This window comes from Pezoporus wallicus, unplaced genomic scaffold (genome assembly GCF_028554395.1).
Source record: "Pezoporus wallicus isolate ANWC-B61680 ecotype Strahan unplaced genomic scaffold, APGP_CSIRO_Pwel_v1 scaffold_2584, whole genome shotgun sequence".
Taxonomy (NCBI): domain Eukaryota; kingdom Metazoa; phylum Chordata; class Aves; order Psittaciformes; family Psittacidae; genus Pezoporus; species Pezoporus wallicus.
The window spans coordinates 2,579,046-2,597,136 of record NW_026642851.1 but is presented as its reverse complement, the minus strand read 5'-3'; the positions used below and the strand labels follow the sequence as shown (position 1 = coordinate 2,597,136).

Below are 18,091 nucleotides of genomic sequence, written 5' to 3'. Positions count from 1 at the left end.
AACAGACCATTCTCAGGAGATTGCACAGTATGGAAACATATAAACTGGAATCAGAAGTAACATATGCCATCATAAAAAGAAGGCTCTATTTACATCTTTTAACTGGTGAAGATGTAACAGATTTTGGTGGGGTAACACATAACTGAGAGCGAAACCACTCTATTCTTAGGGGTCAGTTTCACTCCTGGAGACGCTGAAGGCCAGGCTGGATGTGTTTCTGAGGAACCTGACCTAGCTGAAGCCGATTTTTGCCTAGGTGAGTGTCTCCAGAGAGCAGCCTTCAACCTCGGAGCGAGAGGAAACACCGCGTGCAGGCGCCTCACTTCCGAGCGGCGGGAGCCACCGTGGGAACCTCGAGCCCCCGCCAGCCCTTGCCCAGGAGCCGGCAGCTCCGCTGAGGAGAGCAGGGACTCACAGGGGGCGGTGCCAGCAGGGAGGCCCCGCCCTGAGCGGAGCAGGTGCGCGGCGGGGCGAAAGGCGGAACGGGTGGGGCTGGAAACGAGAGCAGGATGGGAGCTCTCGCCTCAGGACCAGGGGCCGATCTGGGAGCTCTGCTCTGGCTGCCCCGGCGGTGGTACCGTCGGCACCAGACAGAGCCGATGAGAGAGGAGGCTGCAGGGCGGAGCTCGGGGTGCAGAAAGTGCCTGCACCGGTCTCGTGAGGCGCAACGGGCAGGGCTGCACTCGGTGCTCCCTGGTGGAGGTCCCGCTGCAGCAGGGGCTGAGCTGGGGGGCGCTGTCAGTAGCTGAAAGATGTCAGGGGAGCTGAGGGAACTGGGCTGCTTGCTCCAGGCCCACACTGAGCAAGGGCTATGAGCGTCCACCGCAGCGCATACAGAAAAGGAGGAGGGCATTAATCCAGGCAGCTGCGAGCTACAAACAGCAGCAACATAAAAAAAAAAAAAAAAAAGAAAGGAGGAAGAGGTGATTGTCTTGCTGTAATAATAAGCGCTGGGGCAGGCTCACACTGACTACTGGGTGCACTTCTGGGCCCCATCATTTAAGAACAGGGAGGTCCTTGGATGCGTCCAGAGGAAGGCAACAATGCTGGGGACAGGGTTGGAAGGCATGTCCTGTGAGGAGCGGCTGAGGGCACTGCGTTTGTCGTGTTCAGAGAAAAGGAGGCTGAGGGGTGACCTCACTGCTTTCTCCAGCTCTTCCCAAGGAGGGGAAATGGAGAGGGAGGTGCTGATCTCTTCTCTCTGGGATCCATGGATAGGACATGTGGGAACGCTTCAGAGCTGCTCCAGGGGAGGTTTAGAGTCGACATTAGGAAGCATTTCTTTACCTAGAGGGTGTCCAGAAACTGGAACAGGCTTCCTAGAGAGGTGACCAATGCCCTACGCCTATCCATGTTTCAGACGCATTTGGACAACACCCTTAATAACATGCTTTATCTTTTGGCCAGCCCCGACGTGGTCGAGCAGTTGGACTTGATGATCACTGTAGGTCTCTTCCAACTTCCGAATTTTTTTTCCCTACTTCCTTCTTTCCCTATCAGTACCTGCTGAGGAAATACTAGATGACCTTTCTTCCCAGCCCTGTACTAACAGAAGGGATTGAATGGGTAACCTTGTCCTATCACAGGCACTGGCTCTGTCACTTTGTGGGAAGGAGGCCCGTGACTTCTGAGGGGGGTGAGAGATGTCGATTGTCTCTGGGTAATTTGAGCATCAGAACAGAGTTGCAAAAAACACATGTGAACTGGTTTTTGAAACTCTTCTGTGTTCATCTCGTTCATTTGGGTTTCACAGGGTAGCAAAAGAGCACATCTCTGACAGCAGTGAGGCTCAAAGATCAAGCCCTCAGCCTGAAGCAGGATGTGCTCCTGAACTCGATGGCTGCAGATCTTTTGTACGTGGGCAATACCTGCTCATTTCCTTGTGATTTCCCCCCACTTCCATTCCCAGCCCTCCCCCAAATACTAGTTTTTTAAAATGCCTGAGTTGTTTCTTTTGGAGAAACAGAACCAAACACGAGAGCCTGAGAACAGCACTCCATCAGGAGTCCATCTGGACTGATTCTCTCTCCAGTGGCACCCCATACATGTCTAAAGGAGAGCATATGACGGGTGCAGGCCTACTGCTGTCAGGGTCCAGAGGGTGTTCATAGGCCTCAATGCTTGGGACCTGCCCCCTTTGGGACCTGCACTGCAGATGGCCCCTCAGACCTACATCAGAACTTGTCATGCAGAACTATATGCATAGCATATCATAGCTGTTCGGTTCCATTCCATTCCATTCCATTCCATTCCCTGCACTCAGGATGAGTTGTGTAATGATGTGACCATTATCTGCTTGAAATGCCAAGGGATTTTCAGCACCAAAACCACTTTCAAAGATGCAAATCAGAACACAAATCAGGTTAAACAGAGAAAGATTATTTTATTTATTAATAAATAAAGTTATTTTATTTATCTCAGTTTAGTTAATTTTAGTCTACTTTAGTTTAGATTCTAGCTTCTTTTTCTAAACCTTTCAGAGCTGTTGCTAGCAAGCATTAACCTGATGCCCATGTGTAGCCAGCAGCAGGCTGACGCATCCTTCAGTCTAACTTGACAAAACCTCCCTTGCAGCCTGACAAAGGAACAAAGCCAGGACAGGAGCAGTGCCGTGGTGGGGCAAGAGCAGTGCAAGAAAGAACCCAGCCAGAATGGGCTGAGGAAGGCCTGACAAAGGGGGTGCTCAATGCAACAGAGAGAAGCAGCAAGTCCCGGGGCCATGCTGGGGCCACCCTGGCAGTGCAGAAGGCTTCCTCCCCCCAGACGCGGGGCACGAGGGCCACCTGCGTGGAGCACTGGCAGCTGCCTTTGGGCTACCAGTAACCCAAAGGAGCCCCATGGAGGGGCTGTGCTCGGCTGTGGAGGAGGCAAAAAACCCCGGGGACACTTGCTAGTCCACCTGCGGGGAAAAAAGCCTTCCCCCCCCAGCTGCAGGACACGAGGGGCCACCTTCGTGGTTCATGAGCACCAGGCGATAACGCAGAGCACCAGGACCAGAGGAGCCCTGACAAGTGGTCTTGCTCAGTGCTCAGAGGAAAGCAAAAATCCCCCGGGGACCAGTGCCAATCTGCCTCAGGGGAAAATTCCTTCCTAACCCCCGTGCTGGCAGTCGGCTTCTCCCTGAGCACGTGAGCAAGACCTGCTCCCAGTCCACGGGCTGGTTATGCCTCTGAGGGGACAAGGGGACGCTGGCACTGCCTCTTCTGCCTCCACCTGGAGCCATCTCAGGGGCTTCCAACAACAGCAAAATGCCGCTGGCCTGATCCAGCCTGGGAGCAAGAACCCTTCCATTGCCTGGTGCTGGAACTCCAAAGTGCTGGTGGAGGGCACTGGGCTTTATAGTGCCCCAGAGCACTGTGATGCTGTGTTGCTGGGTGCTGGCACTATGACATGGGGGCAACAGGGCCCCTGCAGCCCTGCCCACCGCAGCGTTGCTCCTGCTACTTCCCCTTTGCCCAGTGTGCCTTGGAGAAAGGCCTTTGGGGTGCCTGTGCCCAGGAGGCCTAGGGAGATGTCCCTGCCCATGGCGGCCACACACTGGGCACCGCTGTAGTGTGTCCCACTAAATTAGTCCCTCTGTCCAGACTGGGTCAATAAAGGCTTTTAAACCATGTACAGTCATTTGAGTGTGGCGATCCCAGAGGTGAAAGAAAGAAAGAAAGAGGGTTTGGTTCCCTTTGCATGAACATTGCAGAAACATAGAGAGCACACAGGATTTTCTCACCATTCCTTACCCATACACCAAGCGGCAGTGACTACAACACTGCTTATGGTGAGGTCTTCTTCTTGGAAAGAAGAATTACTACAGAAATCTGCATTTATTACACAGGATGTTTACGTATTTGCTTGTGTTTATTAGCATTCATGTTCTAATTTGGGGTCTTATCTCTTGTATTACTACTTGAATGCAACACTTCACCAACTGCTGCCCAATTCCCTGTTCTTGATAGCTCATTAAAGTGTTTTAATCCCAATTTGGTTTAAACCGCATGGCCTGAGCAGCTTTTTACTGCAACACTCAAGAAAATAAAGGAACTGACTCAGTTGTGTAGAACAGTTTTAGAAACCTCAGGTAAGTATCATGTAAGGGTACTAGAGGACAGAGGGCAGAGACAGAGAGATTGGCAACAAATCACCCCAGTGCTTTTCTGGATGCTATTGAGAGGGACCTTGACACGCTTGAGACGTGGGCCAATGCCAACCTCATGAAATTCAACCAATTCAAGTGCAAGGTCCTATGCCTGGGTCCAGGAAATCCCAGGCACAGCTACAGGTTGGGAGGAGAAGTGATTCAGAGCAGCCCTGCAGAGGAGGATGTGGGGTTTTTGGTGGACAAGAAATTAAACATGATCCAGCTTCAGTATGCGCTCACAGCCCAGAAAGCCAACCGTGTCCTAGGCTGCATCTAAAGGAGCGTGACCAGCAGGCCAAAGGAGGTGATCCTGCCCCTCTACTCTGCTCTCCTGAGACCTCACCTGGAGTATTGTGTGCAGCTCTGGTGTTCTCAACATAAAAAGGACGTGGAGCTGTTGGAACAAGTCCAGAGGAGGGCCACGAGGATGATCAGGGGACTGGAGCACCTCCTGTATGAAGACAGGCTGAGAAAGTTGGGGCTGCTCAGCCTGGAGAAGAGATGGCTCCATGGAGACCTCATAGCAGCCTTCTAGTATCTGAAGGGGGCCTATAGGGATGCTGGGGATGGACTGTTCATTACGGACTGTAGTGATAGGACAAGGGGTAATGGCTTAAAACTTAAACAGAGGAAGTTCAGGTTAGACATAAGGAAGAAGTTCTTTACTGTGAGGGTGGTGAGGCACTGGAACAGGTTGCCCAAAGAAGTTATGAAGCTCCATCCCTGGCAGTGTTCAAGGCCAGGTTGGACAAAGTCTTGTGTGACATGGTATAGTGTGAGGTGTCCCTGCCCATGACAGGGGGCTTGGAACTAGATGATCTTAAGGTCCTTTCCAACTCTAACTATTCTATGATTGTGTGATTTTATGAAGATGTCCCTGCCCATTGCATGGGGGTTGGACTAGATGATATTTGAAGGTCCCTTCCAACCCGAAATATTCTGATTGTATGATTCTGTAATAACTTGCTGTGTGTAAAGGGCTAATCCAATTCCTGAAGAAGGCTCTTGTGAGCCTCCTGAAGAAGGCTCTTGGATACAGGTTAATGAGAATAATTTAATACTTTGAGACAGAGAGTACATGTGATGGTGAATAGGATAGTTGTCTTGGATTGTGCACAAATTTATTTAAAGTGCTTAACCATGTAGCCAGGAGGACTGCCGATTCTGCTGCCTTTCAGCAGGCATATATTATATATTTGCCCAGTCAAAATTGCCAGCAAAATATGTATTGCTTACATTTGGGCCAGGAATTCACTCAGAGAGATTAAAAATAAAATAAGACTGTGTTGCTAATACTCAATGGAAATTACTTCATCAGTGGAAATTAATGGCATACAGTAATTCTAAAGCAAGTTTGGATAAAAACTGGGATAATACTAGATTTGTGATGTCTCTTAAATTTTCTTTTTTTTTTTTCTTTTCACTAAACGCAAAGGCTCAGACTTTTAAAGTTCTTTGCATTTCTGATGTACTTGCATAGCTTATGTGTGAAATAAAAATAAGGGGTTATATGTAAGTGTGTTACTGATATTGTTCATCTGTGATACACCCTTTTCATGCATTCTTCTCTTTGATTGCTGTTACTCATTTCTGTTTGCCTAGATTTGAAAATCTGGCCATGGTAGTTTGAACAATATTTTCTTCTACCTTAAAATCAGATGACTGTTTCAGCAGATTAATGAAAAAAATAATCTGGTGGCTTGCAAGAGGTTGAGCCATCAGACCTCTGTTTGCAATGCTGGTGTATTCTATCGTGCATAGGATAATCACATGTCCTCCACCACTTCAGGGGTCCGAGCCTAAACCCTGACCTCTCTGAAGTCAATTCAGTGGGCTAATGATCCAGCCTTGTATTCCTGGAGCTCACTCTGACAAAAATCTTGGTACAATTTGTGATGTCAGATATTATTTGTTTTGGTCTTCTTATGCTCCTGATTGGAGGGGTCAGGAAAGGGCAAATAGGGCAGAAAGAAATCTTTGTGTCATTATTTTTTTTTATCAGAAGTAGCAGGAGCTTGGGAATGGCAACATGGGAGAGAAAGCTTAGTGTATATCATCCTAATAGAAGAGGCTGTCTTACAAGTCTCTGTGTCTGTATGTGTGTAATCTCATGGATCTAATGATAAGGAAACGCCTCTGCTGCTATGTTTTAATAATTATATCTAGGTATTTTAGGAATTAAGTTTTAAAACACTTTTTCACCATAAAAAGCCAAGATTAAATAATTTTCATTTACCTATGTTATTGAACAGAATTTGAATGTTCAGAGTCCACTGCTGCATGCTAAAAAGCCTTCCCATCCATCAGTAACTTCAGATGGAAATATAAATGATGTTGATACAACAAAGGAATGACTCATTCGTTTATAAATATTCTTTATTAAAAAAAATAAATAATTCACAACTTAATAATCAGGATGTGTTCATAGCCTGAAAATGATTGGTATGATTTCTTCAGAAGAAAACTGTTTAAGTGATGTCCCATGCAGCAGTTTAGCAGCCGTACATATGATGTCACTCCTAAAAGTCCAAGTAAATGACGTCATACATACGACCACCAAGCCACCACGTGACAAATGACTGTTATAAGAAAATGAATTATCATTACAAAGAGAAAAAATCAGGCTGTTGGGAAACTGAAGTTTACTTTATACGTAGAGTTAAGAAAGGAATCTAGAGAAAGCAATTTGGCTTCATTATTGCACTATATTGAAATGAACAAATAGCACCCCACTTCTTGTAAAACAGACACCTGATTTTAACCTGTGCAAGACTCTGGCCATTTCTGCAAAAGATAATCCAGACAAAGCAAGTATAAAATGCCCCCTTTTTCCCCCCACAAAATATTGGACATGATGAACAAGCACCCCCAAATATTTTTCTTCCACCCTCAAGGAGTTTAAGTATATAAACTGTTGACTATACATATATAGACATGACACTTAAGAAAAAAGGTATTTGTAGCTTTCTTTGCCTTTTTTTTCACTCCTTCCACTGAATACAGTAATTCTGCAACATTTATTGTTGAGATCAGTCAAAACATGCTTTAAATTCTGGATGCTCTAACTGTTTGTTACTGATTTTGACAGCTCAAACATTCATTTATTACAATTCTTTTAAAACTGCTATGTATAGTCACTTTGTGGGTCACTAAACCCCTGCCCTTCAATACATCACATCTTTGAGTGAGAGCTCAGCATCATTTAGACTGGGTGCAGAGACCCTCTCATACTTCAGTTACATTTGAAGTACTTTTCACAGCTGCTAGTGTTAAGACAGAGAAGAAAATGACTGTGATGCCTTAGGAAGGTTATTAGTGCATGATACTCAGTAAACGTAACAATATTTCTTATTCATCACAAATGTGCTAGGAAAACAGCAGGCAATTTCTTTGGGGAAATACCTCAACATGACATGTTTTACTTAACCACTGAATGTTGAAATTGTCCCATACTCAACTGCTGTTGAGGCAGGATGGAAATTATCCCACAGTGATATGCCATGCAGCTTAAATTGTAGATTCTGGCAGCTGTTTAAACAAGCATGAGATTATGAGCCACAGCAGATGAAGACAAGGCACTTGTAATGAAAAGCAACTCACAAATCTTATGGTTCTTTTCCACTGCTGCAGCATTTGCTCACATGAGGAACCTTTACTCCCAGAGTAGCCTGATGCAAACTGAGAGCTTAAAGGAAGGCTACAGAATGCTTCATGGATTTTTGCCTGCAGCTCTGATTATCGTCTTGCGTGGGGCCTCTTTAGGGCAATCAGCTGCATAGAAACACTCATTTTTAAAAAGCAAAAGTGGAGACAAGACGTCCTGATCACCCCTTAAACTGGGTGAATGCAACACAATTTGGGAAATCATGGGCAGCTTGAGTCTCAAATTCTCACATTAATTCTAACAACTTAAAAACATCAGCAGATTGCTTTCTGAGTTTTCCTTGTGTGAGAAGAGCTCCAGAACTTGCAAGTCCACTTCCTTACTGCTTGAGGCAACCCATAATCCAAAGGGGCTTCAGAACAAGTTTTCAAAGGCATGTTCTCAGGTGATGAGACCTGGGGGATTTCATCATCCAAGTCTAGGGAAGCCCCTGGGCTCTGCTAGCCACGCCAAGCAGCAAGTAAGGTTCTGATGAAACATGCCAAAGGAGGCTTTGACAGATCTTCAGCAGCTCTTCTGGCCCACAAAGGGTGGGATCTGCTCAGGACCAGATGCTGGAAGAGCTGCTGTCTAAGCAGGGAAAGGCTTGCACTTACATTGCTTGCACAAACATGAGTTTTGAGACTCATGGTGAGAAGCACTACGCTGGGCAGGTGGCAGAAGCCCAGAGGACCACATGGCCAACCATACGCATCACACTCCCAGCTGTGAGGATCAAATGGGTACACCTTAAGTGGTACCCTCATCATGGTGGCAAGTGTTCTACTAACTGACTCCTGGAGACTTGAACCTTCCACAGCAGTGTTCCAAACATTGCCAGTTTGTGCAGTTATGGAAAATTAAATTTAGGCTTTCACATAATTAATTTTTCATGTTTTGTGAATGAAACTTATTCACAAGCCTTTCAGGAGCTGACACAGTGTACCAGACTCTGCATAGCTTAGTGACTGAGGCTTGGTAAAAATTTGATAGACTTGGACTTCATGAACTCGTAAAAAATGTTTTTTTACTCAAAATTAATTTATTTTAAATGCAATCTTGGTCTAACGGACCTAATTGATTAATAGTGTAGTCTTTAACTGTATCATCCATTTTGTCCTTACTGTTCACTTTGTGGTTGGCTCAGGACAACAAAATTGTAATCTGTACAAAAAACCTACATGCATCAATCCTCATTTACAGAAGACTGAGCTACCATTTGTAGGCACTACATGTCAATCCTTACTTGACAAAGTCGTGCAGAGAATAGAACTGTCTTTTCTTAATGTCCTTCAAAATTGATCAGCCACACAGGAAAGAGACCCAAGCTTCTTTCCTCTTCACTCTCTGCAGTTTGATGCCTCTGGGTACACTGTGCTGACACTCCATCTTTCTTGTAGAGACAAATGTGCACTGAGGAGATGAACTAATTGCTCCAGCTCACAGGGGCTCACATACTTGAGGAAACAAATCTCAGATACATTCTGTGGCTCTTCATAAGTACAAAAAGCTAGAAAGCATCAGGAATAAACTGAACTGAGAAATAATTAAGTTACATTTTTGGAATTAACTTTGAATTGTAGAGGACTATCTGGCGATGCATTATTGTGCATCTAAAAGCAAGGGAGGCCATCAAAAAGGAAGACAAGGAGTTAGTTTTATTTCTAAATTAGGTTTTGGAGCAATTGGTGCTTTAGTTTTTGTTCAGCAAAGGCAAGTCATTATGGACCTAGAGACAGAAGAGTAAAGTGCTATTTGTTCTATGTAAAAAATGGCATACGTAAGAGAGAGAGAGTTTCTATCAGAAGGCACCAAAACCCCTTGGTGACAAGTCTAAAAGAGACTGTGGGGAAGGAGGTGTCTATGGAGCCCAGAGGAGAAAGCAAGGACCAGGAAGTTGTGTTACTTTGCAACGGCTTGCAGTCACCAGCTGGGAGTGGAGGACACAGATGAGACGATGACAGTAGATCATCAAAGCCATCAAAGAAGAAAGATCTGGAGGATCTTTGTGGGTGGATAGAAAACAGGAATGGGAGATCACCCCTGTGTCACAAATGACTTTAATTACTGTATCTTCCTCAACCTCAGACAGTGACTGACATGTAAGTCCTAGGAGCTCATAGCTCTGGGAACCAAGGACTGATTAGAAGAATCAACAGAGTGGAAAAAGTCTTTTTGGAAGAGAAAGAAAGACACCCATTCCTCATTGCAGATCACAAATAAAATGTAAAAAATGAACGATTTCTACCAGCTACAGGTGGGGAAATTTCTGGAAAAATTACTGATGCCAAGTATTTTTCATATTTGATCTAACAGCAGCCTGCTGGTAAGTGTCACCAAGGAAACAGCACTGCTTCATGGGTTACTTCTATGACCCTTGCTTCTCCCTTACCAGAAGATAAATTAATCTAGGTGTAGATCACCATATGGCCACTGCAGTGGGGAAGGAACGAATATAGAGATTAGAACAGTGAAAATGTAAGGAAATCCACACGTAAGTCATCCACTGAGGTCAGAAGTTGGAGAACCCTCTGGTGGAAATATATCTAAAAGGAAAGGAAGCAGATCTCTGCATTTTCTTAAAGAAATCCTAGTCCTGGAATACTGCAGGAATGAGCACAGAACTAACGTTGAACATACGCTATCATGGGTGAGAGGTTTAAAAGATCTACAGTCAACAGAGCAAGGATGAGCCCAGTCCTTCAGGGTTGACCTACAAATTCATGCTGTAGGTTAGAGCACCTCAGACACTCAGAAATGCTGTTGAAAATTTTAGTTATGAGAATATTTACAGTCCTGACACTTGACTGGGGAAGAATCTGGAACTGTTCCTTCAGTCATTATTGGCTTGTTAAAGGAAGAATCGCTGTTCTTTGCCAAGGCCCCTGTCAGCCTGTGCTGATAACAGGCTGTGCTGGTATTCAATCCCAGAAGGAAGTTGGTCTCTGTTAGGCTGTTTTATTAGAGAGATCTCTGACAATGGGTGATTTCCCAGCCAGTGCATTGTTACGTGCATCCCTTGCAGGGGTATGTGGAACAGCCACACAAGGTCAAAAATACCAGAATATTTCAGTATATCTCAAGGCAGAAGATTTCTGCCAAGCACAGGGATGATTCCTCAAATCATTAACTAATTCAGGACAAATTCCTCTGAGACCAAGTTAGCAGAAATGCATGAACTCTCCTCTGGTTTTGATCCTGCTCTCCAGCTGTTCTTTGGTTGAGGGTCCAATTCCTGAACTATTAATTCAGTATCTCACCAAAGTGGGGTGTTCTTTGCAGTTCTTCTCTCTTCTCCACAACCTCATTAAATTCTTTTTCTTTTTACCTTCTTATATCCATCATTCTCTTAGTGTTCTCTACTTTCCTTCCCTCATTTTTATCCATATAAATTTATATGGCAAACAGAATTGTGGGCAAGTTATGCTAGGCTGAGACAAGAGAAAGGAAACAGCCTAACAAATAAATCAGGGAGAGCAGTCTTTAATGTTCCCCAGTGTGTCTTCTAGCCCTGTTTCTACAACTTATAGCCAGAAAGGATAGGAGTTGATGGGGAGACACACACAAATGTTCCACATTCAGGTGTTGGAAAAGAAGATGGGAAGCAGAGGGGCATGAGCAGCTAACCAATAAAACACAAAAAGAATAAGAATCAAAGTTATCTTCAGGAACACAGAGATAAGCAGTGGGGCAATGAGGTGGCATCCAGCATGCAAGTTACTCACACTTTACCAAGATAAAGAGGTGGTTGTTCCCAGTAGCATCATTCATACGTATTCTGACCATACTATAACTGGGGCTCTGGGCCTCAGTTATATATAATTATTTATAAAATATTTTTATATAATATTAGGAAATTATAATCCTGTAATGATTGCTAATAACTTGAGGTTTCACAAGTAGACACCAGAGAAAGCATTCAACTTACGTAAGAAATAGCCAGGTAAAAATGAATTTACTGTATATTTAGAACAAGTTACTCAGCCATGTTGCATACATTGAAATATTACAACTTATTACAACATTATTATAGCAATATTACAACTGTAATATTGGTATTAAACAGCTGAAAATAACATTTGAACTAACTAAACTTTATACTGTTATTTTCCATTTCAGTTGCTTTCCTAATAGCAAGGTAACTACAATGAAATTCCACAATTACTTAAGCCACTCTAAGTCCCACACAACAACGTTAACATTTCAAGCATATGAGTTTCCATGTGACTGATATGTTGCAGCCTATACAACACAGAAATTAAAAATCACATGCATTATCTTCTTCAGATTGCAGTTCTGTCTCACAAAGAAACGATTTCAAGTCCAAAATGTTATATCTTATTTAGAAACATTATTAACCTTATTTTGAAATTTATCAGTAAGGGAACTCATTCCTTCAGCAGTGCAGTATCACAAATATAACTTGGTAATCATTTTTCTGAACATCACCACAATTTGTCACTTATCATAAGCAGTTCAGTTTTCTCATACTTACAAGTAGAAGGATGATCACTAAAAAGCAACTGTGGGTTGTTTTTTTCATTGTGGAGTTCTCCTGGAGAGACACGCTGTAGCTGACCTTTCTGGGAATTAAACACCAAAAATAAAAAGCAGTGTTAGATTTTATCTGTTAGGATAAATTCCTTGCCTTTACATATAAGCATTTTCTTACACTTTAAGTAGACTCTGTGTGTGTTCACCACCAGCCTTGAGTGTACTCATACTTGATTTCACTGGAGGCCTGTATGCTTATGATTTGGTCTCCTCCATGGATCTCTGGTGGTGAGTTCAGCTGATGTGCGGTACAGCCCCATGTTACCATGGCGCCAGCAGCAGATCTGTGTTAAACTCCGTGTCTTTGCCAGTGGAGGCTACCTTGGTTGTCCTGATTCAGTTGCTTCTAAACTACACATACAGATGCAGACCTCTGAAGAATCTGCATATTTTTAAAATGAGCTAAAACTCCAGACAGATCCAGTTCACAGATAAGCGTAGTGACAGCTCAAAAGGCTTATTTATGGGACTAGAGAAAGCCAGGTTTGGTAATCACTAGCTAGGTGAATAAGCAAGTGTGCCAGGAAAAGAGAAACTGGGATCAACACTGTGGGATTAGCTCGTATGGGCTGTGGATGGACACAGGGCAGTGTAACCCCTCAGGCTGTCAAGAATGACAGCTTCAGCTGCACAAAGTGCTGTGCAGAGAGGCAGAGCATGGCCATGACTCCACAAGCTTGGAAATAACTGGATCAGCAGCTTTTTGGTTTTACATTTTTTAATTAAATCAACACCCATGTGGCCTTTCTAGGAAAAATATCCAGGGGCTGCTATGTACCACCATCCTGCTTCACAGTTTGGGGAGTACAAGCAAACAAAGTTCTTTGCACCAACACATCATCTTTAGTTTAATAAAAATATGTAACTTCTGCATTAGAGTAAGAAACACAGCTTTTGTCAAGACAACAGTGTCTTCTGATGTCTCATGGACAACTAGTGGTGCATGGTCTGCACAACATGCCTGCCGATCACCTTCAACCACAACAAGACAGTGAGCAGTCACACAGCTTTATTTTTCAGACAGTCTAAAAACAAAGAGTGAGGTGTTTCCTACTTGGCCAAACAACCCAGTGAACACCTTGCATATCTGAAACCCAGAAATTTAATGGGAAAAAGGCACACAGACCTGGACTCTTAATCTACTTGATATGTAGTGAGCAACACAGTCGCTTGCGCTACAGCACTGTAACACTTTTTCTCGTCTTGAAATGGTCAAAGCAGATACACATAATCTTAAAATGTAATAAAGGTGTGGTACTTCATTGTCACCCAAGTGGATGTAATCTCCTACTAGATCCAAATAAAAGCATTGAAGCCATGTGTCATTGAGATTACATAAAACACAAAGTAATGGAAAAGAGGGCTTGGAGGATTTGCATCTAATAATAAGTAGTCTTATTACAGTCTGAGCCTTGCCAGAGGTAATGGGACAGGCAAATGACACAGAAATAATATGTAATTATGCTATCGGCCACATATTTGCATTTGATCACCAATGGCAAACAACTAGATTGAAGCAAAATAGGACAGCTAGATCAGAGCAAAATGCATGGAATTATCTGCATCTTCTCCAGACTATTCACTGCAGTGTGCGTTGGTTCCAAACTGTCAAAAAGATTCATGAAGATATAAACAATGGGTCTTGGTCAGCTGTGGAATGAGCAGACATAGAAGCACACATATGATGTTCCTACAGTTACAACTGTACTGTAAAGTGTTCTGTAGTGTGGTGTAAAGCCTGTCTGGTGGGTGCCTCTGTTATGCTTGCTGGACACATTATTTCTGCCCCACCTACAGTGATTTAGTAAAAAGCAGGCAAAGGAAGGACTTTGCAGTTTTAAAATCTACAGCACTTTCCACAAATGGCACAGAGATCCACACAATACTGTGACCTAGAAAGCATAAGCAAATCAATATGCAATTCAAGTTACCTGTGATACGTCTAGTTTTCCTGTACTTTGTGATGGGAGTGTTTGCAGCACTCTGTTGGGTTACAGCTATAGCTGGAGGTAAATCTTACCCTTGTGAAATTTTGTGAATTTTGTTACTATATACTGAATATATACTATATACTGAATATACTATATACTGAAAGAGCTATTCAAAATGTTTCCTGTTCCATTGCTCCTAATTAAAAGTAAAAGAAAACTTAAATAAAAATATTTAATACATTATTTTCCCCTCTATTAACTGTAATGACAGTGCCACATAATGTATGTATGATCCTACATACGAGTAAATGAGTAAGAAGTATTTCCCGTGCTAAATCTTACATAGTCTTGATATTTCTAGTCTTTCTTTTCCTCACCAGGTCTAGCCACAGGAATGGCTGACATGCTACATAAAATTCAGCACCTCTTTTTCCTTCCTCTCTCACGGAAGTCTTTTCCAGTGACAACAATTGTTGAACAACAATGTACTAACAATCCACATATAAAGCCCCAGACTAAGAAGTGGCTTTTCTCTGCTTTAACCATAAGGATGGCCCGTAATGCTACAGCACACTTGAGTTAGCACCAGTATTGGATCAAGGATGATGACTGAATTGAAATGAAAAGGTACACGCAAGTATGAAGTGTTGATCAATGGTCAAGGCAGAAACATGAAGGCAGAAAGAATCTCATAAAAGGGAATCCCAAGAGATGGACCTTGTCAACCTCTGGATGGAGGAACAGACCAGCATCTTCATGGCTCTGCCCTTATCTCCAGCAATCTATGTTCAGGTTTGATATGACAGGCAAGCTGGGATGTACAAACTAGTACAGTCAAGTGCTCTGGGTTTTGGGTCTTTTTCACTTATTGTGAAATAAGTTTTCAGCTACACACTTTTAAAGTAGAATGCATTTTACCATTACAGATGGAAGGACAATAAATTATAATCTTTGAAAGCTGTTTTATGCATAGGTATTTTAGATGAATCTTCATTGAAGATGTTTCAAGGTATGCATGAGTTTTTCCTGAGATGATGCTTATTACAATAAATAAGGAATTATAAATAATGTACTGACAGTTCTTGGGGTCACTGGAGCTAACATAAGAATTATTATTATGGGCATTTAATACAGTTTACAACTACCCCAAAACTTGTTTCACTTATTGAAGTTGCCGAGCAGGTTTTAGGTGCTGTCCTGATTCCTGCTTCTATGCTATTTATCCTTTTTCCCTAAGTCCAATAATGGCCTTGCTTGATATTAAGATACGTGCTTCACACATTTAAATTTTAAAACATCCTTATTTAGTGAGTAATCATAAGCACACTGCTAAAGCCCAGTACTTTTCCATGATTGTATTAATTCTTCACCCTCTGTTGCTTATAATAGTTCCGTATTACATCACTGTTTTTTAAAACTAGAATATTGTTCTTTCTTTCTTCATAAATGTAGCATAGCTCATTATGTGCTAAGATATTCCTCCTGCTTGAGCTATTACAGTAATATCACTGACACCTGGGGATTAGTCCTGAAACTCATCTGAGGATGAGCATGGCATCCCATTTAGTAATGACATCTCTTTTGGCCCTGCCTCTATTTCTATGGCTGTAGTCTTAAACTGAACAGGACTTCAATTACAGTTACCACTGGGCTACCCAGAACATGAGACAGCTCTCCCTGAACAGCCATTTGCTCAAGGCCAACAAGGAGAGTAAAATTTAGCCAGAAAGAAGGGTATAAGAGGAAGATTCAAAAGAGAGCAGTATAGCAACATTTCTTCCCTGAGGTCTAAAGAATCTATAAGAAAGAAAGGCTTTTTTTTTGGAGGAAGAACTGGAAAAAAACTTCACATTTAATTATTCTGCTCTGATAATTCTGCAATGCAGTCTTTCACAATAGTGCTGACATATCTTTGGAGAAAGAAATGGCTTTAACATTGCAAAACATGACTTGTGGGGGTTGTGGCTAAGCACAGAAGTGTGACGCAAAAGAATCTCTTTCTCAGTCACTATATTCCCCCCAGAAACTTTGAAAATTCACTTTGTACCTCCTTGTTTGGTTGCAAGGTCCTTAGAAGGCTTCTTTTCTACCTTGTGCAGCTGTGTACCCACCTCTCATCCCAGGGTATCTAGGATTTTTTTAACTGGTGGAAGGGCTTGCCACTCAGTACAGAAGAGCACCAACCTGCTCTGCCTGCATTAACACTGGAGTGGGAAACAGGGCACAGGCACCAGGCAAGACATGGGCAAGCCAGCAGACCTTGCTGCTGAGCAATTAGGGAATTTGGATACAAGGAGGAGGTTGCAGGCCTGTCTGCATTGACAAATATGCAGATAGTCTAGGGGAAAGTATTAAAATTGTCCCCTCATTCCCAGATGGACATTTTACCCCAGGTTCCTAATTTCCTGCCTTTGGGTCAGGAGTGAACTGTACATCACACTTCTATAATCCCAAATTCTGTGCAGACCAGCACTGTAGCTACAGTCCCTTCAGGCAGAGGGAATGCCTGAATGCCAGGCAGAGAGTATGATCCCCATGAGTGATAAGGGAATAGAGCTAGCCCTTCCTTATTCCCAAGCACATGCTCTAGCCATTAGTCTGCAATGATCTGCAAATGGTTTAACTCCATGTGTCTCTTCACAACCATATTTCTGAGGGAAATGGTGAGGTCTGCTCAGTTCTTCCTACTGTAAAGCTGGTTATTGTCAATCCCAGGTAGAGAAATGTGGCTCCTCCAGCTGCGTCAAGTGCCCAGAAAGATGAGGCAAGGCAGAAGACGCATTTAGTGGCTTCTACTCCTGTGATCCCTATTGGTTAGCTTTACACAGTTCCTTGATCTTTTGCTTAACCCTCCAGAAGTTTTCATATGAAAATCTTAGAAATACAGGTTCCAAATTCTTAATTTCAGGTGTCAGACAACTAAAGACTGCTACATGAAATTTGCAGGCATCTACGTCACTTGCTGTATCTTATCTCATCCCTTTTGGCAGTCTTGGAGATAATTTTACTATCAGGGAGCCAAATGCTGTATTGTGCGATGACTACTCAGATGTTACTCAAGCAGATCACCATTAATTTCCATTAGTTTGCCTGGTGGAGGCAGTGAACTGCACTTTGTAGACCTGAGTGTGTGCTATGTTAACAAACTGAAACTATTAGCCAGGGCAAATAAGCAATTTCAGAGCTACACAGATCAAGGGACAAAATAAATCTACTTATTGATCCATTTGGATTACATGGAAGATGCAATGTTTAATGCTTCATTTTCCCATTGAAAACTAGTCAACAAGGAGGGGTTATTTTACCTTAGGCTTTCCTTTAACCAAATCCTTGCCAATAAACTGGACAAAAATAGAAAGAAACTAGCTACAAACTTGTCTGTGTTTACTTTTAAGGTAATCACAAAGTTTTGAAAGGGCCTCACACTACATACCAAGCAGCCAATGTGATCATAGACACTACAAAGAAAACTGAAGATGCTGACTCAGAGTGAGATAATGTATACTTTGAAAGAACAAAAAATACAAGAAATGTGCTTTGAATGAGATTTACCTGTGACTTTTGTTAACAGACAAATCAAATTATCCACAAGGTTTTCAGAAAAGGCTAAAAAAGCATTAAGGGAATTGGAGGAGCTGACTTCTTCCACCTGTGAGGGATACCTGGGTTGAAGGGCACTTGGGAGGTCTCCATTACTAGGAGGGGAGCTGCGCACTGGCACATAAATTCTCAGTCCCTGAAGTTAAATTAATCCCATTTGTATTGTACATATCTGGGTATGATATATCTGCATCCTCTAATGGCTGTTACTGAGAAGTGATTCCTACCATG

At 42.8% G+C, this 18,091-nt stretch overlaps 1 protein-coding gene across 2 annotated transcripts in view; it reads right to left on the bottom strand.

Moving 5' to 3' along the window:
* The window catches only part of CALCR (calcitonin receptor), a 169,627-nt gene that overhangs the window by 61,416 nt on the left and 90,120 nt on the right, over window positions 1–18,091 (bottom strand). For both annotated transcript variants that reach the window (XM_057432491.1, XM_057432493.1), the window contains exon 2: window positions 12,271–12,358. In XM_057432491.1, the coding sequence (XP_057288474.1) occupies window positions 12,271–12,318 (48 nt within the window). In that variant the 5' untranslated portion in view covers window positions 12,319–12,358. The remainder of the gene's footprint in view (window positions 1–12,270; window positions 12,359–18,091) is intronic.